Below are 22,393 nucleotides of genomic sequence, written 5' to 3'. Positions count from 1 at the left end.
GAGGACCATTTTTTATTGTCAGGGTTTTTAAATTCTGGGGATGGGAGGGAATGTGGGTATGCGGGGCCTTTTTAATTTGTTAAGCTCTTTGAGTTGCATTCATCGTATGATTAAGTGCTTTTAAATAAAGTTTGATTTGATTTTGATCCTCACTTTTTTTTAAACTTACCAGTTGATTTTAGAGGTATGGTGTGAATTAAGTTTTAGTTAAGGTTAGGGTTAGTAGAACAGCACTGGTTAGGGTTACTAAGACAGAAAGACAGACGAGTGTCTGTGTGTGTGTGTGTGTGTGTGTGTGTGTGTGTGTGTGTGTGTGTGTGTGTGAGAGAGAGTTTCAGAGGTCATAAACGTTGATTGAACACAAAAGTAAAACAGCTTTTTACTGAAAACCCAAACATTTGCCGTTACATCATTGAAACCTGGATCTGCAGCCTGAAACAGAAAAAGGCAACTTTGGACACAAACACACTAAAAACTGATGCAGAACTAAAACAGCTGAACATCCTGGAGCCATTAAAAACCCGTTTCTTCAGAACCATAGCTGATAAATAAGTAATGCTCCACCTGAACAGGTGTGGCAGCAGAGTTCCCAAAGCTCTCTCAGCTTAACAGAATCAAGCAGCGGCTTTGTGTGCAAACGTTTGAGCGGTCGGAACACCGCTGGGCCCGTTGTCAGGCCCGGTCCTCCCTCCGAGGTGGATATGTGATCTCACCGGAAACCGGACCTGAACCCAACCAGCTCACGCTCTCCGGAGTCTCCTAACAGAGTCACGACTTAGTCTCTGAGCTCATAGAGCCGTTTCAAAGATAACCAAGTTCCCGTCCGACGTTTCTTTGGGTCCGTTTGGAATGCTGGGATGACTTCTGCTCTCGTACGCCTGAAGCAGAAAATAAACAAACAAGTCAATCAGACAAAAGTTGGTTTAACAGAATCAGACGGAGCTTCGTCTAGAGTACGACTCACCTGTTTAGCTGCTTCTAGCAGCGCCGCTGCCTCCTGTTTGCCCGTCTGCTGAACCATTTTATACAAGATGCTGCTGGCGTCCTGCAGCAGGACGTACGGCTCGGCGTAGGCGTGGATCTGCCCCGCATCCAGAACCTGCAACAGAACCAGGCACGGTCACGGTAGAGCAGCAGAGACTGGTTCTAGCATCAGAACCGATCTGTAGTCTGGTTCTGTTGGGGTTTCATCTGACCCTAACCCCCCTGAGCCCAGTGTCAGACCAGTCACATCTGCACACTGGAAACCAGCCAGGTCTCTGTTCCAGGAGAACCAGACCCGACTCATGAAGCTGAAACTCTCAGCACCTTAACCTGTGAAAACCTGCTTGACCCTTCAGAGCCACCGTAGTGGAACCACCTGTGTGTAGGTGAGAACCCACCAGGATCCTGTCGCTGTCGATGATGGTGTTGAGGCGGTGGGCGATGGTGAGCACGGTGCATTCCCTGAACTTTTCCCGTATGGTTTTCTGGATCAACTCGTCGGTTCTGCAGAAACAACAAACAGCTGAGCGTGTGACCTCTGACCTCTGAGGACCTGCTGCGTTATGTCTCAGGGGTACCTGGGGTCCACGTTGGCCGTGGCCTCGTCGATGATCAGGATACGATTCTTCCTCAGGACGGCTCTGGCCAGACACACCAGCTGCCTCTGACCAACGCTGAAGTTGGAGCCGGACTCGGCCAGAACCGTCTCCAACTTCCCCGGGAGCTCCTCCACCGCAGACTTGAGCTGGACCTGGAGGAGACGAGCAGGTGGTCAGAAGGACACAGACGGCAGAGACACATGTCCTCTGCACCGGGCCACTGAAAGGTCCATGGTCCTGGATATTTCAGGAACCAGCAGAGTATCTGAACAAAGGAGGGTCAGGAACGGCCTGGGCGGGATTGGTTAACGCATGCTGGTAATGACATCAGCAGACGTCGGCAAACAGCCGCCGTTTTTAAACCCGGAAGAGTTGCTGGCGAGGAAAAAAAAAAAAAAAAGAAAAGAAAAGAAGCAGCACTGATGCTGCTTAAAAATCGTGATTTCTGAGCTCCCAGCACAAAGAGCGCAGTGGAAGTCCCTCACAACGCAATCAACACGGAACACCTGTAAAAACGGCATTTTTTCTGATCATTGAACGCAACTTTTTAAGTCACACAGCCACTCTCCCCGTCTCCCGAACTGATTAATTCACATCGAACTTCAACAGTGTTACTAATGTCCGTGGACGCCTTCTGGCGCTGATCAGTGACATCACTCAGTGCTGAAGCAGTCGTGATGTGCTGCTGACGTCTGAAAGTCCTGAAAGGGTCGATTTTATAAGGAGAGGGCCGAGCCATCGTAGTTCCTCCTCCCCGACGATTCCTGGAATGGGGCTAAAGAGGTGGTAAAACCAAGCGAGTGTAAACACACGTGATGTGGGAGTGATTTTGTCGTGGAGTGTTTAAAATGGCGAAATCACAAATCTCCTCTTTGGTCAGATCTTTTGAAAAAATCATTTTTGGTACCGCTTGGGACATTAGCTACATGCTAACGCAGTGAAACAGCTCCTACGTCATCGCTCTACCGCGTTTTTCTTGCTAATAGCACCTGGAAAAACTCTGTTAGCTTCGGGTTAGCATGTAGCTAATGTTCTGCAGATCACCAGCTGTGGAGTAGTGTCGGCCCAAGCTGGCCCACCGGGACAGTGCCAGAATGCCAGATGGGCCAGTCCACCCCTGGGCACAGACCGACAAACCGAGGCGGGCCGGGTCACACGTGGAGCCCGTTGGTAAGCTGCACAACTCATTTATGAAATCGCACGACGGTACGTTCACCCCGCCTGCCAAACCGAAGCGATCTCCTGAAACTGCGGACCCGTGCTGGTCCACACCGACCGACCCGTCCCAAACCCAGAAGCTCTGAGAACTTTGATTAGACCCTAAAGCCGCCATTTTACTCTCAGCTGATGCTCGAACGCGTCTGTGAGACGAGTATTCGGAACCTTTACAGAGACACATCCTTTAGTTTACAAACAAAAGCAGAACCGGGCTGCCTCGGACCTCCTGCAGGGCGTTCCACAGCTCTTCATCTGAGTGTTGGTTGAACGGGTCCAGGTTCTTCCTCATGGAGCCCGTGAACAGAACCGGGTCCTGGGACACAAACACAAGAGCTATGTTTCATCTAAGTGGTTCTTTAGTCTCACGTTCTACCGTTGGACTCGTTCCTCCTCCTGCGGACCTGAGGAATGATGGACATCTTCTGCCGCAGGTCGTGGAGTCCGATCTCAGACGTCACCACTCCGTCGATGTAGATCTTCCCCTGAGGTTCTGCCAGGCGGAACAGAGCCGAGATCAGGGAGCTTTTCCCGGCTCCGGTTCTCCCAACGATGCCCACCTGACAAACGGAGAACATCAGGTTCTGTCCAACCTCTGGGACCAGCTGTTCTCCACAAACAAGCATGTCCAACCTTCTCTTTGGGTTTGAATGTGGCCTGCAGGTTCTGCAGCACCGGCGGCCCGTCTGGGCTGTAGGAGAAGCTGACCCGGTCAAAGGTCACCAGGCCTTTGGTGGGCCAGCCTGGAGGAGGGCGCTTGTGCGTTTCCCAGGGAGCTTCACTCTCCAGCTGCGTGTACTCCACCACCCGCTCCACCGAGGTCATCTGCAAGCAGAAACAGCTTACAGCCTCCGAACGTCTGAGGAGTTCTACCGGCGCGTCTGAAGGTTCTCACCATGTTCTCCACCTCTGCACTCTGCCTGACGCCCCACTGGAACATCCCCATCAGCGTGACGGCGTAGCTCAGCGCCAGCCCGACAGAACCGGCGTCCAACTCTGAAAACACAACTCTGCTCAGAGACTCTGGCTCCCCCTAGTGGCCCACAGCAGAAACTAGGGATCCTTACGGTCTCGCAGCAGCAGGCAGCCAAACACGGTGATGGTGACGAAGATGGAGCACATGATGTCGAGGCGAAAGGCGAACCAGCGGGAGGTGGTCAGGAACAGGAACCAGGCCTCTGTTCAGAACCAGAGAGTCAGAACACAGACGGGACAAACGGACCAGAGTCTGAGATCTGAGGGGAGGGGGGACCTGAGTGAAGGTCCTGGTGGGCGTCAAAGGCTTTCTGGAACCTCTTCTCAGCGCAGAACGCTCGTATCGTCCACAGGCCCTGAAGAGACGAGGACAGGTGGGAGAAGACAGGACTCCGAGCTGTGGGACAAAGAGACATTTGAGACGCCGGAACAGCTTAAATCTGGACTCTGAACCCACTCAGGGGACGCTCACTGGTGGACTCCAGACGTTTGACATCTCTGGAGGTTCTCAGGTAGTAACGTCGCAGGAACAGGAACACTCCGAGGAGCGGGACAACAGGGATCAGAATCCACGGGATCACAGAGGACGCCACGGCGATCACGCCGAGAATCTGGAGGAAGACCTGCTCAGAGGGACGAACGAGGTCAAACGCGTCCAGGATCTTGTTCCTCGACACAAAAACTCTAAAGTCTTAAATATCGTTTCGTCACGATTCTCAGAGTTCTAAACCACGACAGGTTCTGTGTGTCCCCACCTGGACAAAGTCCGTAAACGTCCACGGCATCATAGAGTCCAGCTGCCCGATGTCCTTGGAGAACCTGTTGAGGACTCTTCCTGCAGTGAGACGGAACGTTAGCGGGGGCCGTATCCTCCCGGCGTCTCCAGACCTGAGCTCGACTTACCGATGGGATTGATGTCGAAGAAGCGGACGGGAGTTCTGAGGATGCAGCTGAACATCCGGTCGTGGAGCGTCTGAGCTCCTCTCACCAACACGCCGAACAGCAGAAGGTTCCTCATGAAGCCAAACAGGATGGTGGCAGCCGTCAGGCCTGAGTAATGGAGTAGGAGTCACTGATCAGCAGAACTGAAGGAGCTCACAGAGCAGACGCAGTGGCGCAAAAAGTGGGTATGCAGTGTATGCGACGCATAGGGGCGCCGCGCTGGTGGGGGCGCCTAAGCAACAATGGGGGAAAAGGGCATCTTTGTGTTTCATAGCCATTTGTGCAGCAAGCAATTGGGCGCCCCTCCGCAGCCCTGCTCCACACCCCCGCCCTACACACACACACACACACACACACACACACTCAGAACATGAACACTCTTGACGAGTTCAGCGCGTGCGCCCGCGAAAACGCACTAGGGCACGATTGTTTTCATTTGAATGATATCTACTGTCTTCTGATCAGCTAGCTAGGTTAGCTAGAGATGGACAGACTGAAAAAAAAGCTCTCTGGGGCACAAAACAGAAAACGGAAGAGGGAAAAGGAAAATGATTTTGTAGAGATCCTCTCGCAAGAAGGCATAGTTATTCCTAGGGATGTGTATTGGTGAAATTCTGGCGATACAATACGTATTACGATACAGGGGAGACGATACAATATATCACGATATATTGCGATACATTCAGTCAGACGATATTGGCGATTTTCTTTTAGACTAAATTTATTATAGGAAAATTCAATAAACAGTCCAAACTGATACTTAACATGTTTAACCATAACAGAGGGATTTACATTTCAATGGTGGAAACAAAACCCATTACACACTGCTGCCAACTAGTGGTCGGCGTTTGAATTGCACCACAAGAAAAGAAAATACACAAATGTTTCCATGTAAATTCTTCCAAAAATTAGATATGCGACTTTTGAATATCGATACATTTTTGCAAGAAAAAATATCACGATATATTGCGATATCGATATTTTTGATACACAGCTTTTTAATATCGATATAATATCGCTGGGGAAAATATCACGATATATTGCCATAATCGACATTTTCTTACATCCCTAGTTATTCCTATTAGCTGAAGTTGTTAGCCTGCCACTAGTAAAATGACAGGTTACGGGTGTCTTCTGTATCGATCACAAGATCAGGGTTTTAATCTCACACAGGCCTCTGGGAGCAGTCGGATCTCCGTGAGAGCAGCGGGGGTGGTGGTGTGTGTGTGTAGATCTAAGTGAGGAGGGGTTTCTGTTTGTCTAATCTTAATAAAAATATGTAACAGATAATCACAAGAAAAATAAAGGAGCCAGCGGTGGTTATTTAGTTTTTCTGACAGTAATCCTTTGTTTAATTGGATGTTGAGTGATATATTGATAAATTATTGAACTGGGTGAGGCACTTCAGATTTGCTCTTAAATTCCTGCAATTTTACACTAAAATATAATAGTTTTATATGTAGTTTGAGTCTTGTATTTTTTAAAATTTCTAAATTCAAATGTCTTATTATTCAGATGTGAGGATGGAGAGAAGAAAAGAAGAGAGAGAATCAGGACAGAGAGAGGAAGGCAACAGGTTGGTCTAGTACTAGGTGGAAGTGAACACTCACTTAATACCAAGTGATCAATTTTTAAATATTATTTCTAATGATTAAGTGCATTTTCAAGAGTAGTAATTTATAGCTGTTAAACAATGCTTGAGATCGTCTCAATGTGTTCCAACAACGATGCCTCAGGCGCATCCTTCACATTTCCTACCTCGACCACATCACGAATGAAGCGATCCACCACCAAACGGGAACACGCCAACTCGCTGAGGTCGTTGCAGAGCGACGGTTTCGGTTTGGGGGCCATGTGCTACGAATGGCTCAAACACGAATACCAAAAGTGGCCATGCTGTGGACCCCAGGACGCGGAAAACGGAAACAAGGACGGCCAAAAATCACATGGCGCAGAACTTTTATCGAAGACCTACGTGCCGTGAACCTGTCATGGGATGAAGCCGAGGCCGTCGCGGCCGACAGAGCTCGCTGGCGATTACTTTGCGCCCAATGCGCCAGTAGGCGCCGGAGGAACTAAGTCTAAGTCTGAGTGAGATCAGTGATGACAGATAGGAATAAATATACTAGAATGGTCATTACAAACCTGGAATTCTAGTATGATTAGAATTTTAATGACCATCTTTTTGTCCTTTAAGAAAAATAAGTGCAGGCAGACAAGGCAAGTCAATGACTGCAGACGAGAATGTGGAGCAGAGAGGTCAGCATGATGAAGAAGAGAGACAGAAACAGAGAGATCCACATGATGAAGGAGAGAGAACAGAGAGAAGAGGGAGAGGAACAGAGAAGTGCAGAGCAGAGGGCTGGTGAAAGACCTTATGGGCAATGGGATGGTGTTGTGTGTGTGTGTGTGTGTGTGTGTGGTGGGGGGGCTCAATTATGTGGTCGCATACCCCTCATAAAGTAGGTAGCTGTGCCCCTGAGCAGACGGATCATCTACGAAGCTCCATACCTCCATAAATGCCCAGGTAGAAGCTTATGTCCAGCTCAGTGGAGTTCTGTCCACTTATGGTGGTGTTTTGTTGTGAGAGCTTGTCCTGCTTCTCAGCCCTGATCAATCACAAACAGAGAAATAGATGAGAAAAGATGGGAGGGTCATGATTAAAGTCCAGTGTGTGCTGTGGTTACCAGTAGGCCAGCCACCAGTCATGCACGATGTACGACACCTAGAGGAGGAGAAACCACAGAGGTGTGAGCGATCGTTTGATCATGTCTGATCAAATCAGGTCTGGTTCTGTTTACCTGAGCCAGCAGGTTGACCAGCACCGTTAACAGCAGAAGCAGGATGTTGGCTCCAGCCCGCAGGTACTTCACGTACAGACCCAGTCCGATGTTCCCCTGAGCCCGACTCTCTTCCGACATCGTCTGGACCGCCTCCGCCTGGGAGAACACACACACACACCTAAGGAGGAGCTCTTCTCTGTATCTGAAAGTTCAACTGACTGAGCTGAATCAAACATTAAATCCAACAGTTCTTAGGTTTATGTGACGTTTTAGGTCATGTGACCCAGCTCTAACAATCAGCGTTTTACTTTTACAGCTTCAGGTATTTATGGAGCCGAGTTTAACAACCAGCAATTTACCTGCAGTAACTGATTTAGACCACTGGATGGCAGCACACACCAGTTACGCAGGAATAGCTTTTAAAAGGAGCTGTACCAACCGGGAGGTTGTCTCCATCTTTGACCGAGTGGGCGGAGGAGGTCTGGGAGAGCGTGGAATTCTGGGACAAAGTTCTGCTCCTGACCGGAACGTCATGGGGGGGCTGCAGTTCCTCCTCCTCATCTTTCTTCAGTAAGGAGGTGAAGTCCACCCCAGACCTCTGCAGCTCCGTGTATGTTCCCTTTGCCACCATGTGACCCTGACACACACACACACACGCGCGCACGCGCACACGCACACACACGCACACACACACACACACAGTTTACACCCTGTTGCCAACATCTAAACAGAACCTCAGCAGCAGAAACCCTTGATGACAAACAGATGCACTCCGACTGAAACCATCTGAGCTCCAGTTTAAACGCTCACAGCTACTTTAGGGTCTCTAAACCCAGACAGCCTTACTGGAAACTACCTGAGCTCTTAAAATGAATGAAAACAGACATAAAACATAACCTGTTAACGTGAAACTCAGACCAGGTCCTCAGACTCACTCCTGATATCAAACAGACCTGGTGTCCACTAACGTGGTCATTAACCAGTCAAGTTAAAGCTTCCTGTTGATGAAATGATGGTTTGAGGTTTCCTTTGAATCAAAAGGTGATTAAGAAGTGACTGAACCCCTGAATCGGGTGTGTTGGCGCAGCTAAACAAGGCTGAACTAGAACCAGGGGTGTAGATTGGCTGTAGAGGCATTGTGGAAAGCCGACAGACAGGAACAAACCTCCTTCAGCACCAGAATCTGATCAGCTGCCTTCAGGTACTGCAGCTGGTGAGTCACCAGGATACGAGGCTTCTTCTTCAGCAGCCCACAGATGCACCTGATGGAGACGAGGCACACAGCAGACATGTTCTGATGTTTCATCGGCCACAGTAATCTGGATTAAAATAATCATCTCATCTCTGGTCTGTGTGAAGTCCATTAAAAACAACAGAAACCCGAAGTTCCCTAAAGGAGTCCGTTTCTCCTGCTGACTCTGATGGTTTCATGGTTGTACTTAAGGATTTAGGATGAATTCTAACATGCTCGGATTTCTCCGCCCCTGTGGTGGATAAACATGTCAACAGCATCAACACAGAAGCAGCAGCAACATTCATGATTACAGATGCTAACATTAGCACGTCTTGCTTTTTCAAATGAAGTTGTAATTGATAAAAAATCTCAGGCCTAGATCAGGTTGAACCACCACCAAATACCATGGTGGAGGAGTTCAAGAGGTCTGCTGATTGGTGGAGATGTTGTCTGGGGCTCCTGATGGGGTCCTCCCTTGGTAAATTGGTCCAAATGTGAAGGTGAGACCTGTGGGGGGCACTATGGTTTGGGTGGATGGTCATCTGTGAAAGGCCATTCAGTCCTTGTACCAAAGGAGTCTGGTCCATGTGGTCGGCAGTAAATCTGACCAGTTCCTGGTGAGAGCTGGGCTCCACCAGGACTCAGCTTTGTGTCTCTATAGATGGACAGCTGGATCAGGGCTGAATCACATTGTTGTGGTAAAGAAAGACCCAAACAAGTAAAGCCTAATTTATACTGTGTTGGTGCAGACATGCAGTGCCATTATAGTAGAAGCTCTTGCCTCAACCAAGTTGGAAGGGTTGGGGGGGGGGGGGGGCATCTTACCTTCACCTGTTGGTTCAGGTGAGATGGTGATCACTAGCCTAGAAATCTAGAGAGGCCATTGAAAAAAACAAAATGAGTTTGCTTTGCAGGTCAGTCTAGCCACGCTCCATTAGAGCCTCAGCAGGCCGGACCAGCCATGTGTCTGGTCAATCATAGCCCTCTTACTGGTTTGGTTGGCTAATCATAGCCCTCTTACTGGTTTGGTTGGTCAATCACAGCCCTCTTATTGGTTTGGTTGGCCAATCACAGCCCTCTTATTGGTTTGGTTGGCCAATCACAGCGCTCTGACTAATGGGTGGGATGATACAACAGAGAAAAACAACAAAAATGGCGATGGCTCGTTTGAAACAGCATTGGCATCAACTTTGGACTATTAAAACATGGTCTTTTCTTTTAGTCAAGAGCAGATTGAGGTACTTCAGACCTCTATTTAGAAAAAGGACGTACTTGTATCTTCATCGACAGTTTATGGTGGACTGACCCTTTAACTGAGATCCGTAGCAATGAGTACATCCCGCTGTTCAAAGCCCAATAGCGTGCAGATACGGTTTAAAAGACAACTGTAGATCCTTCCCCACCACTGAGTTCTGTCTGTGGGCCAGGCTGCCAGGCTAGGCGACATGTTTGAGGCTAATGTGAGAATGCTAAAGGAGGTTATAATTAAAACTTTTAAAGAAAGAAGCTCCCCTGAAGGAAATTTGAAATGTTTTGATGTTATGTTATGTTATGTTGTGTTGTGTTGTGTGTGTACATAGGTAAAGCAAGACTTTTTGTCTAAAGATGATTTTCTTAGTTTTTGTTTGAGATGGCTCTACTCGGTCAGCGATATAAAGCTTCAAATGGTGAGTTGGACGCTAATTTGAATTTGTAAGTGTTTGACAAAAGCATTTACTGTCTACATTTATGGTTGAATCTTTGATTAGTATACATCATTTGAATCACAAGAATCCTAGCTTTCTAATAATGTATAGTATTTATGTAGGTAGAGTTGCAAAAAATACGCTGATTTAATAAGAACATTTGTAATGTGCCGTCCGTGAAATTAGGCATGAAAAATTTTGCTCATAAAAAACAGCAAAGGGCTTGGCCTATTGTTAACAGTTAATAATTTTGTCCAATCATCCAACACGAAAGAAAGCTAATTTCTCAAGTTACCAGTCGATCTTCATCCCAACCCTGGTCATGAGTTTTAGGTAACGACCGCAGGAACAAGATCACGAAGACGTGGCACAAAAGTAGAACCCTGTGAAATCTGATTTTATTTCCTCCAAACTCTGCTTTGGACCACTACTTCATTTACCTGAACCCTGGATACACACCCAGGTGGAGATGTTGTCACACCCAGGGTGATCAGGGAGCCTCCTCAGAAAAAAATCGTGAAAGTGTGGACTGAGGAAGCAACAGAAAAGCTGAGGGACTGTTTCCAAACCACAGACTGGGAGACTCTCTGCAGTGCCTGTGGTGATGACCATGACAGTCTAACCCACTGTGTCACTGACTATGTGAATTTCTGTGTAGAAAATATCGTCCCAACACAAAGACAGTAAGTGGGCGTGGTGAGGGCAGGATGTGACTAAAAAGCAGCTGAGAAACATTCTCGTTAGTCTCCGATTTGTGAAGCGGAGATTGCGTGCAGCTGTGCGTACTCCATGTTTGATAGATCACAAACCTACTTGGCGCAAGTACATTTTTTTGGTGAGCTTAAGTCCGGTTTTAGTAAGGATTCTACGCAATGTTTGATGAATGAGACCCCAGGAGTACAAGTCAGTCATCATGGACTCTGTTGACGGGTGTGAGCTTAACCACCGTCACTTGAACACCAGTAAGACAAAGGAAATGGTGTTTGACTTCCAGAGAAACACTCCTCACTCACCAGTAAACATCCAGGGAGCAGACACTGAGGTGGTGGGTACCTTCAAGTACCTGGGTGTTCACCTCAACAGCAAACTGAACTGGTTCAACAACACTGATGCTCTGTATAAGAAGGGCCAAAGCCGCCTCCACCTCCTGAGGAGTCTGAGGTCCTTCAACGTTAATTCCCAGCTGCTAAAATCTTTTTATCACTCTGTGGTTGGATCTGTTATCCACTCTGCTTGTGGTCTGTTGGGGTGCAGGCAGCTCTGACCAAGACAGGAAGAGACTGAACAAGCTAGTTAATAAAGCTAGCTCGGTTCTGAGCTGCCCACTGGATTCGGTTGAGGAGACGTGTGAAAGGAGGATGCTGAGGAGGGTGACCTCCATCTTAAAAAACCCTCCCACCCGCTGCATTCCACTGTGGAGACCATGGACAGCTCCTTCAGAGGCAGACTGAGACATCCCAGATGTAAAACAGAACGTTACCATAGGTCATTCCTCCCCTCTGCAGTAAGAGTGTATAACTCCTCAGTTTAAGCTGTACTGGCATTATCCTGGTACACAATTACACCAATACATGATTCAGTTTTTGTTCAATACTTGTGCAATACAAGATTCACGTCGCATGTCTGTTTCTTGCAGTATGCTGCATAGTGTTGGAACCCAAGTTTTCCTTTCATTTTTATTCATGGTTTTTAGTGGTGGAAGGCTACAATACTAGATTAGTGCCTATGTGTGTATTTACATGTACTTTTGTTATTTTTCTTCAAATTATTCCCTTAAGTGTTGGTGCTGCTGTAACAAATGAATTTCCTCACTGTGGATCAATAAAGTCTATTCTATTCTTCCGTCTTCATGAATCAAACATCTGCATTTCAACTCCAACCATATTTATTCACCTGAATAATGCGCCATTATAACGTGAATGAAAGATAATTCATAACTCTGAAACCACTGAACGCAGGAGCTCACGACTCATAACCGGCTGACCAACTGTGGGGGTGAGAGGTTTGTGCCACATAAATGAAATTAACATAACTAAACAGAAAGACTCGTTTTGGGTTAAAACACCCAACGGTGACTTTGGATCAGTTGTAAACCACCATTTAAATGAATCATGGAGACAGATCTCTACCCTGATCCTCACAGGAGCTTCCTCCAGCTGCGATGCGACTCGGAGGCGATCTGATCCGATCGTAACGCTCAACACAACGCTGCCCTGCTCCGGAAGCATCAGGGAACTTCCTGTTCTCCGGGCTTTCTAAGAACTTTGGTGAGATGATGAGGATGGAGACAAACTAAAGCCACTCACTGTTCAAAGAGGTGTCTCCCCACCTCAGCGTCCACGGCACTTAGAGGATCGTCCAGGAGGTAGACGTCTGCGTCCTGGTACACCGCTCTGAAAAGTTACAAATCCTTATTTCAGCTTCTAACTGTGGAGCTTCAGGCTGCTTTGTGTCAGAGTAAAAAACAAGAATAACTTCATTTATATTTATGTAAAAACACGTATATTCTCAGATGATGAAAATTAGCTAAATCTTTTTATTTAGGAGACTTAACCTTAAAATAAAAGAGTCAGCATTTTCTAAATAAAAGTCTAAAGTTTCCTAGTAAAAAAACTCAGACGTTTATTAAAATGTGCTTCATATTAACAAAAGCGGTACGATTATACGGACATCTGGGTTTACTGTTTACAATAAAAATTCGAGGCTTTTAAAACACAGTAGACAATTTTTGGATCTTTTTGTTGATACATGTTTGACGTTAAAGAGCAAGTCACCCCCAAATCAACTTATTTTCCCTGATAAACTATATAAATGTGTGTCTAATCGTGCTGCAGACACGTGTAGTCAATAGTTTTGCACTTTAGTGCATTTTAGTTAAAATTTCAATGTTCTGCCTAAAACTGTCAGTGTTGTGCCGTTGTCAGGTAAAAACTCTGCACTGCATTTGAATTTAAATCTGCCACCGCTATTGGCTAACAGCTACCCTAGAACGTTACCTGGTACCATATGATGTCACAATGTCATTGTGTGCCTGTGTGTGTGTGTGTGTGTGTGTATTTGTTAGCGGCTCCGCCCTCTCGGCCTGCTAGGCAACAGCATTTGTTGCATTTTTCAAACAGGAAGTGGGAGTGGAGTAAAACTCTGGTAGGGGTTGACTTGCTCTTTAAATATAACAGAAACAAGGGCTGCGCAGTGGTTAGAGCTGTTGCCTTGTAGCAAGAAGGTCCTGGGTTCGCTTCCCAGCCTGGGGTCTTTCTGCATGGAGTTTGCATGTTCTCCCTGTGCATGCGTGGGTTCTCTCCGGGTGCTCCGGCTTCCTCCCACAGTCCAAAAACATGACTGTTAGGTTGATTGGTCTGTCTAAATTGTCCTTAGCTGTGTGTGTGTGTGTGTGTGTGTGTGTGTGTGTGTGTGTGTGTGTGTGTGTGTGTGTGTGTCTCTGTGTAGCCCTGCGATGGACTGGCTCTCTGTCCAGGGTGTACAGACAGTTCCACCCTCTCCCTTTATTCATTTACCGACGGTAACCTGAAAACCCGCCGGTGCTCTGACGGGACACTAAAGCTGAAGGCAGACGGCCAGGTCCGCAGGTTTACTCCTTCAAACATTCATAAAAACATAAATCTCAATCAAATCAAAGAGCCGAGTCCAAACTTACACAAGACGTGAACTTTAACCTCCAGGAGCAACAAACCAAACACCAACGGTCTACCTGATACGCTGCAGAGCCCTCACCTGGCCAGGTTGACTCGAGCTTTCTGCCCCCCGCTGAGCGTAGCTCCTCGGTCCCCGATCAGAGTCTGGTCTCCGTCCGGGAGAAGCTCCAGGTCCTAAACAAACAGCAACGTTCATCAATCTGGTGGAAAGTCGCACACAGAAGCAGCCGACTGGTTGTGGATGTAAACAGAGACCCAAACAGAGAGAAGAGATGCGGGAAAAGACTCTAAACAAGAACAGATTTGTCATTCCAATCCTAATGAAGACTAAAACATTAGCGCTACATCACGCTAACAACAACGGATCTTCCATGTGGAAGTTTTACTAGAGCTGATTTGACTTTTATTTTATGGTAACTAACAGACATCTGATCCAAACCAATCAGATTTGTTTAGTTAAGAAACATCTGACTTAGCGGTTTAGGGTTACACAGCTTTTCACTGGAGGCGTACGTGGTGTGTAACGTAATAGATGCCCACGAGCAGGCGCGCTGCAAGCTTTTCAAAAGTGTGGGGGACGTTGTCTGTGCCTAAGATAATTTCATGTTATTCATCTTGTTAGTGTAATTTCCATGTTTAAACTGTTCAGAATACAAATCCAGGCTCTGTCTCGTTAGACTGGTGTAACTAAAGTTTGTACTGAATGAAACTTTATATTAAACCATGCTGAAAAGGATCCGATTAAATCGTTTCCCCTCATTTACAGTCAGAAGTACAGCGCAGTGCGCGTGGCTCTGGGGTTAATCAAGTTTAGTTGTTTCTCTTTGCAACAATCTTCACAAGAAGGTAAAACAGTTAAATGGCAGGTTACAGATATTTCCATTTGTTTATTTTGATGGATAAACTCAAGGATGTTGGTTGTTTTGAAAGAATTACCCCGACGCACACTGATGCGCACGCAGATGAGCTGACATTTTAATCGTTACGCACATCGCAGAGGTAACTAAATCAATCAATAAATGATTCCCATCAGAACATCAGAGCTTTATACTGGACACTGTGCTCAGCGCGGATCGGAGTGCACACGCTGGACAGTGGGCTGAAGATCTGTAGAGGGGTTTGCAGCGCAGAACCACGGCGCATGCGGTAAGATTTCCTCCCACTGAAGCGGTCTGGAAAGCCGGTCTCTCTGAGGGATGTCACTTGGAGAAATGTTCTCTGATTATGAAACTTTGGCTGAATAGCGCTTGTTCCCGTCTCTAATATGGAGACGCATGACGCATCCAGTCTGAGGCAGAATCGCCTCTTCAGCTCAGAGAGCACCTGTAGAGACATTTGATCACGCACAAAGTTTATGTGGAGCAGAAGCGGTCGGGCCACGGCAGGTGAAACGTTCCTAGCCTACATGAAGTGTAACATTAATATGTTACTGGACACGCTGGTCTGGTTGGTTAGACCAGTATTTGAAGTGAAACACACACACACACACACACACACACACACACACACACACACACACACACACACACACACACACACACACACACACACACACACACACACACACACACACACACACACACACACACACACACACAAACCAACACTTTCTCACACCCAAGGCGTCAAAATATGACGCGTGTGACCAAGCCTCAATATATGACGATTCGGGACGCCCCAGCGCGTCAGGAGATGACGATCAGGGACACGCTTATGCCGCAGCGTCCCAGAGCGTCGGTATCCAACGCCGGTGGTGAGACGGACATTAGAACGACTTGTGAACTACTTAACCTTCCCCTCACCCCAATCCTAACCTTAAGGTCACAGTTACTGACCTTAAGGTTAGGATTGGGGTGAGGGGAAGGTTAAATAGTCGAATAAAGTCCGTGTGACCGCGGGCGTCAAACAGTGACGACAGCGGAGCCACGTGACCCAGCGTGTCCCTGATCGTCGTCTCCTGACACGCTGGGGGGTCCAGAATCGTCATATGTTGAGGCTTGGTCACACGCATCATATTTTGACACTTTGGGTGTGAGAATGCGTTGACACAAACACAAACGCTCACACACCAATTAAAATAATGCTGATAGCGTGGACTAGAAGACAGGTGATGGTTTACGTATTTAAATGATGATCAGGCTGATGTAAAATGTAATCTCCATCCACATCCAGACACAATTATCCTCTATTCTTTCTCTAGTTGCTCTGCTCTTGTCTGGGCTGATGTAGCTGACACGCGCCTAGTGGCTGTGATGCACATTTCACGCATTTGGAGAGGTGGGCTGGATGCTTTGCTTTAACTGGAAGATGGATTTCTTTTTTGTTTCAAAAATGTCGGAGATTTTGCCCCATGAATAACCGTAAAAGCTACCGGTGTGCATGTACCCTTATGAAAGAGTCCTACGTTGAGAGGTAAATATTAGAAGTGCAGGTAACGCATTCTGGTGCCGGTCCGCTTAACGCACGGGTGTAGACTACATATTAATGACAAATGAATGAAAATTAAATTGGGAGTTTTTACTTCATATTTTAGAAATAAAAATGACGGGGGAACACGTTTATGACGTCTTTTTAAACTAAATTTTCTAGCGCGACCTGCCTGCTTCACTAAGTCACTGCTTATTAAGGTCCGCCCAAAATTACCGTGGCCCACCCAAAAATGAAAACCTGGCGCCGCGCCTGTTATAAACCTCTGCAAATTGTTGTTCTTCACTTGATCAAACTCAGACTTTGTACAGCTAATGTCAAGATGTAAAATTATGAATTCAGTCGAGCTCTTCCGTCCCTCCCTCTCCTGCTCTCCTGGAAACCCGACATCGGCTGTCAGAAGAGGGAGGTGAGGCAAACAGAGTGTGACGTAGAGAAACCAGACTGGTGTGGAGGTGAGCAAAACGGCTGGAAAAGTGAGGGTGTTGAACAATCTCAACAAGAAAAGTGTGGGTGTTGAAACCCCCACATCCCCCATGGGTGCGACGCCCATGCCCTCGAGCTCCCATATTAGTGGGAGTGTTTCAGATGCGACTTTTATTTTGAAAGCTGCCAGATGTTTTACAACAGAGGTGAAAAGAGCACAGGTGCTGTAAGCAGGGGGGACTTAGGACATTTGAACATTAGTTTGAAGTATGATTAACAAGAAGTTCAGTTTTGGTAGTATATGGTCTTCTAAAGACTCACAAGGAAGGAATACCACTCAGACCCATCGTCAGAAGCATCGACTCGGTCACATAGTACACTGCAAAACATCTCTCCACCATCCTGGCACCGCTGGTTGGAAAGACCCAACATCACATACAGAATATCGTGGATTTTGCTAGCAAAGTCCAAGATCTCAAACTGGCTCTAGGGGAAACCATCGTCTCTTTTGATGTCACTTCACTCCACATGTAAACCCACAGTTGAAGCAGTAGTAGCAGTTAGGAAACGGTTGGAATGGGATGATTCCACCAATGAGAGGACAAAACTGACTTCAGACCAGTGGTTGCCGGTGAATGATTTTTTGGGTGGGCCGCAGCTGTTAGGCGTCTAAAGCACTAACCACATATCACCACTAGTGGATGCCAAATTACCATTCTTATGATAAAATCCACCTTTTCTACCTCAACAATGACACTAAATAAAAGGCCTGAAAATAAGCTAAATACACGCACTGAGAAAACCACACAGTAGCAACAATGCATATGATGCTTTCCACCAGAGGCAGCCGTTGAAATTAAAGCCCAGATGCTCCTCTTTACAACAATATAAGTATTAGGGATGTCCCGTTCCGATATAGGTATTGGATATCAGCCCAAAACCACTATCGGATATCGGACTGCATTTAAAATCTCAGACGTTCTGATTTATAATTCCATTTCAGCAAACCTATCCAGCATGCAAAGTCCACATGATGAAGGCTGCCATATCGATATTGTAGCATTGCATGCTAGCAAAGTAGCAAGGAACAATGTCGGCAATGTGGCTGTATTTTTCGTTAGTGTCCGAAAAAGACAGTTTGGCTCAGTGCAACACTTGTCATGCACAAGTTTCCCGTGGTGGAACAAAACCAGGGAAGATTAATACGTCCAACCACATCGCGCATTAGAAGCAGGATCACAAAACATTGCATGAGGAGTTTCACAGTGTGTGAAATTGAAACTTTAGACACTCAACTTGTAGCAGTTGGTCAGTGAACAATATTGTTTTTTCCCTTATGTTCCTAACCTCAGCTGTTCACATTTATGCAGCCAAAGGTTAATAAAAAATGGTCAGTTTTTTTACACTTCCTGTTGCTGGCTTTTGTTTCCGTTTGAGTAAAATCAATTAATCAAGCCTTTTATACGTTCCACACCATGAAATAGGTAAAAGTAGGTACGATGTGTTCTAATGTCGTATCGAATTGATATCGGTATCGATCAGTTCTGAAGGCTGCCATATCGATATCGTATCGGAAGTGAAAAAAGTCGTATCGGCACATCCCTAATAAGTACCATTACTCTACTAGCAAAACTCAGCAGCAAAATAAACCAAGTTTGTTTCATGAAGTCAAAAGCGTAAATTCAGTCTTACCTTTGCCATTAGCCATGTTATCGTGACAAAACACTTGCTTCATGTAATCCAATGGCCCAACATAACACTGAGCAGGTTCTTGTGCTTTTACTTTACCTGCTGGAGTGTTTATAAGACTCTGATGCCACGTTCCACCATTTTCTGGTTCTTCACAATAAAAAAAAAACTCCACGTGGTGTCTTCAGCTGCTCTACAACAGTGGGGAGAATTTCCAGACCTGAGCTGAGACTCTGCCCTGCCAGTCTTCTGTGTGTCTTCACGGTCGCTGTACCCATGCGCCCAAAGGCTCTCCTATTCTTTGTATTGGAGGGGGGAGCAGCGCATGCGCCAGTAAGCGTAGATCTATGATAGAGATAGCTGCACTCAAAAGGAACAGGCAATACGTTGCAAGACAATTTGGTCGTGGTAAAAGTGTAAATAACATTTTTAACTAGATTATAAACAGCACTTATAGTCCGGTGTACAGATCGCTTGGTTTTATTTTTTTCTTGTGATCTGTGTTCCTCTTCTTCCTGTGAGGCTGGTGGGGCGGTGCCCTAGCGCCCCTTATCAGAGTATCTGCAGGTTTAAGGGAGCCAAATGTAAGACTTTTTAAGACCTTTTTTAAGGCCACTTTGACCAAATTTAAGCTATAATTTCCAGCTATTGCCTGGAACCGGTGCTAACCACGTCGCAAACGTGGGATTAGCCATCCAGTTACCATTAAACTTGCACTTCCCCATGCTGCAAGCTGCCACTAGGTTAACAAGCTAATGTTAACCAGCTCATCTAAAAATAGCCCCCTTTCACAACCAACTGAATGTGTACAGTTCCGCTTACGGCAACATCATACACAAAAAAAGCTGAACACTAACTAGAAATTCATGAAAATTTTATAGGAATAAAAGAATCTTGTTTATTGGGTCTTTGGTCATTTAAGACCTTTGGAAACTGCATTTAAGGATTATTTGTCATTTTTAAGGATTTTTAAGACCTTAAATTTGGAAAAGCTAATTTAAGACTTTTTAAGGCCCCGCGGATACTCTGCTTATGGACAAGCCGCCACTGCTCCAGACCAGATCTGTACCCTCCTGGACCTCTGCCTCTCTACCACCTATTTCAAGGACGACAAGTTTTACCAGCAGAAAAACATGGATACGCTGCGGGCTCCCCAGTAACACCCATCAACGCCAACATTTACATGGAGGAAGCGGAAACCAGAGCATTGAACTCCTGCAAAGGAACAACACCAAGTCACTGGTTCAGGTCTGTGGACACGTGGGTGGAAGGCTTTACCAAGCAACACATAACCAAAAGCTATGTTACTGATATCCATTCTAAAAAACAAATGTCAAATCATTCACAAAGTATTTCATTATCTAAAAACGTTAATTTGTTACAAAAACTAAACATGTTTCTATTGTTTCAAAACAGGAATGCCGCCATTTTACTTTTACTTTTTTACAGTATTGATGTGTTGAATTACAGATAAATAAACCTGTGAAAAAATGCATGTTAATATAGTAAGCACAGCATTTTTAAGATAGTAAACAGATTCACACACGGGAAGTATTCATATAAATAAATCGTATGACAGTAGCTCTTCTGTACGTTCATTGTGTAAAAGAAGCTCGTGGTCTCCAAAAGGTTGGAGACACCTGACCTAGACAGTCGGTGTGTAGTCTGAGCTGAAACGTGACACCAGGACTTCTGGGTAACTCATTTATCAGGCACATCTTCGGTGACCTCTCCTCCAGCCAGGTTAGTGAAGATTAACCAAGAGGTTCAAGGTTTTACTCCTCAACCACGAGGTGTCTGATCAGAGTCCCGCTAAGCTGGCCTTGCTTAAACTCGTTTCTGCTCCGCCACCATGACACGTCATCTGTTTAAGCGTCTCAAACACGATCTAGTTCAGTTCATAGTTACATTTTATTTAACTAAGTTCACTGTTCCAAAAATGAATTCATTCAAAGTTCTTTATATATGCTTTTTTATACATTCACTGGCCACTTTATTGGGTACACCTGTCCAAATGCTCGTTAAAACAAATTACAAATCAGCCAATCAGACGGTGGCAACTCTATATATTTAGGTATGTTGAGATGGTCAAGACAATCTGCTAACTGAGCTTCAGAACGGCGAAGAAAGATGGCGACACCCAGCTCTATCTGTCGTTCCCGCCGGACGACCACACAGTCTCTGCAGGAATCTCGATGACGTAGACGCCTTGAGGTCCACGTGGCAGGGGTGAGGAGTGAGCACCACCTCACCCCTGCCACGTGGACCCAAGGGATAAACCATCAATTCTGCTCAATGGTCAACTTTCCTCGCGGGGTCACTCCCATTAGGACAGTGGGCGGGTTAAAAATGTTACTAGAACCAAACAGTCTCGATATTTGGTGGACTGATAAGATTTCAGCAATCAACAGAATCCTAATGTTCATGAATGTAAAGAAAACTAAGTAAATTATCTGCCTTTAAATCAGTAAATCCTAATCCAGTGCTTTTTTTGTTTCTGTACAGATTATGCAGAGAGTGAGCCAAATCCAGGATGGTCCAGCAATCCCACTTCACCAAGATGCTGAGAAAATGAAACAGTCTGATGTTTGTGTGCAGCGATGGAGCGGACAGAGACCAAGAGCTGATGAGCCGAGGTGAAGAGGTCAACTGTTACTCCTAAATCTAATTCACGTGTACGATCTGGGAAAAAACCTTTTTCAGGTATTGTTGTGGGCACAAGAAATTCCGTGTCCACTGGAAGAATCAACGAGTCACATTGGAACACAAAGTGAGCTAGCATTAGCCTCATCCTCAGCTAAGTCTTCTACGTGAAAGCACCGGCAGAAGGGCCGTGTGGGTTTAAAGACTTTACAGCCAAGTGTGTAGAACAAGATGTTCCCTCATAAAAAGATTAATCAAACATCACCAAAGATAAAGTCCTCTGTCAAACTGGAGCCAGACAACAGAAGAACTTAAAAGAGAAAGTTAGCAACACAACAGACGTGTTCCTGATCATCATCTGTGACTCAATCGGGGCAGCTGTTGCCAAACATTATTAGCCGTGAGAACAAATTCCTGCTTTGTAAAGTTTGGTCTAAGAACCTCCGTGGCCCCTAGCAGCATTCTGGCGGGCCAGTAACAGGGGTTTCAGACCGATAGAGCTGTGATTGGTCCACAATGGTGGGCCAGTCCTAGCACTCTATCTGCTTTGTGGGTCAATCAAAGACCTTTATTTGTCTGGCGGCTGAGATGATGCAACAGAGTGGAACAAGATGGCGACAGCTGGCTTGGAATGGCGTTTACATCATTTTGGGACTGTTTGGACTTGGCCTTCAGGAGCAGATAGATGTATTTAAGTCCTTTATTTAGAAAAAGGATGTATTTTCACCTTCCTCAACAGCAGACCGCCTTGTTTACTGACACGCGTTGTGGTGAGTATGTCCTGTCGTCCGTTGTCCAGTAGCATGTGGAGATCGTTTGAAAGAACGGCATAACCCACCCCGGGAAGGTCAATGGAGCGTTGACTAAATAATATATTTATATGGTCTGGCTTGTCAGGCTAAAACATTTGACCTTCTCTCACTCATCTCCAAAATCACTTCATCCTCACTAGGGGCATTTAAACCTATAATATGAGGACATTTTGTCTTGTCCTCACACAGTCCGACACTGTGAAATGCTGCAGCTAACCCACCGTAAAGGTGTCTAACACTGCATCACAGAAGACATTAGCGACCAAAACAACAGTGAAACTGAACGGACGTGTGCAGCAGAAGCAGCGACAGAACCACCGGGACCG

The 22,393-nt window shown here is 46.1% G+C and overlaps 1 protein-coding gene across 2 annotated transcripts in view; it reads right to left on the bottom strand.

The window, feature by feature from the left end:
• Positions 1 to 354: 354 nt before the first annotated feature.
• abcc4 (ATP binding cassette subfamily C member 4 (PEL blood group)) overlaps positions 355 to 22,393 on the bottom strand; it is a 39,910-nt gene continuing 17,871 nt past the window's right edge. Inside the window, exons 12-31 of one of the 2 annotated variants that reach the window (XM_015952434.3) lie at positions 14,150 to 14,244; positions 12,724 to 12,810; positions 8,664 to 8,760; positions 7,938 to 8,135; positions 7,517 to 7,654; positions 7,403 to 7,440; positions 7,227 to 7,324; positions 4,677 to 4,823; positions 4,529 to 4,608; positions 4,246 to 4,396; positions 4,051 to 4,170; positions 3,866 to 3,976; positions 3,694 to 3,794; positions 3,432 to 3,623; positions 3,203 to 3,358; positions 3,025 to 3,114; positions 1,563 to 1,735; positions 1,383 to 1,488; positions 965 to 1,099; positions 355 to 878 (exon numbers count right to left, since the gene is read on the bottom strand). In XM_015952434.3, coding sequence (XP_015807920.3) covers positions 789 to 878; positions 965 to 1,099; positions 1,383 to 1,488; positions 1,563 to 1,735; positions 3,025 to 3,114; positions 3,203 to 3,358; positions 3,432 to 3,623; positions 3,694 to 3,794; positions 3,866 to 3,976; positions 4,051 to 4,170; positions 4,246 to 4,396; positions 4,529 to 4,608; positions 4,677 to 4,823; positions 7,227 to 7,324; positions 7,403 to 7,440; positions 7,517 to 7,654; positions 7,938 to 8,135; positions 8,664 to 8,760; positions 12,724 to 12,810; positions 14,150 to 14,244 — 2,403 coding nt within the window. In that variant the 3' untranslated portion in view covers positions 355 to 788. Of the gene's footprint in view, positions 879 to 964; positions 1,100 to 1,382; positions 1,489 to 1,562; positions 1,736 to 3,024; positions 3,115 to 3,167; positions 3,359 to 3,431; positions 3,624 to 3,693; positions 3,795 to 3,865; positions 3,977 to 4,050; positions 4,171 to 4,245; positions 4,397 to 4,528; positions 4,609 to 4,676; positions 4,824 to 7,226; positions 7,325 to 7,402; positions 7,441 to 7,516; positions 7,655 to 7,937; positions 8,136 to 8,663; positions 8,761 to 12,723; positions 12,811 to 14,149; positions 14,245 to 22,393 lie in introns of those variants that run through there. The other variant, XR_011516252.1, reaches the window with a different exon arrangement.

This window comes from Nothobranchius furzeri, chromosome 14 (genome assembly GCF_043380555.1).
Source record: "Nothobranchius furzeri strain GRZ-AD chromosome 14, NfurGRZ-RIMD1, whole genome shotgun sequence".
Classification (NCBI taxonomy): domain Eukaryota; kingdom Metazoa; phylum Chordata; class Actinopteri; order Cyprinodontiformes; family Nothobranchiidae; genus Nothobranchius; species Nothobranchius furzeri.
The sequence above is the reverse complement of the archived record's forward strand: the minus strand, read 5'-3'. Positions and strand labels throughout refer to the sequence as shown.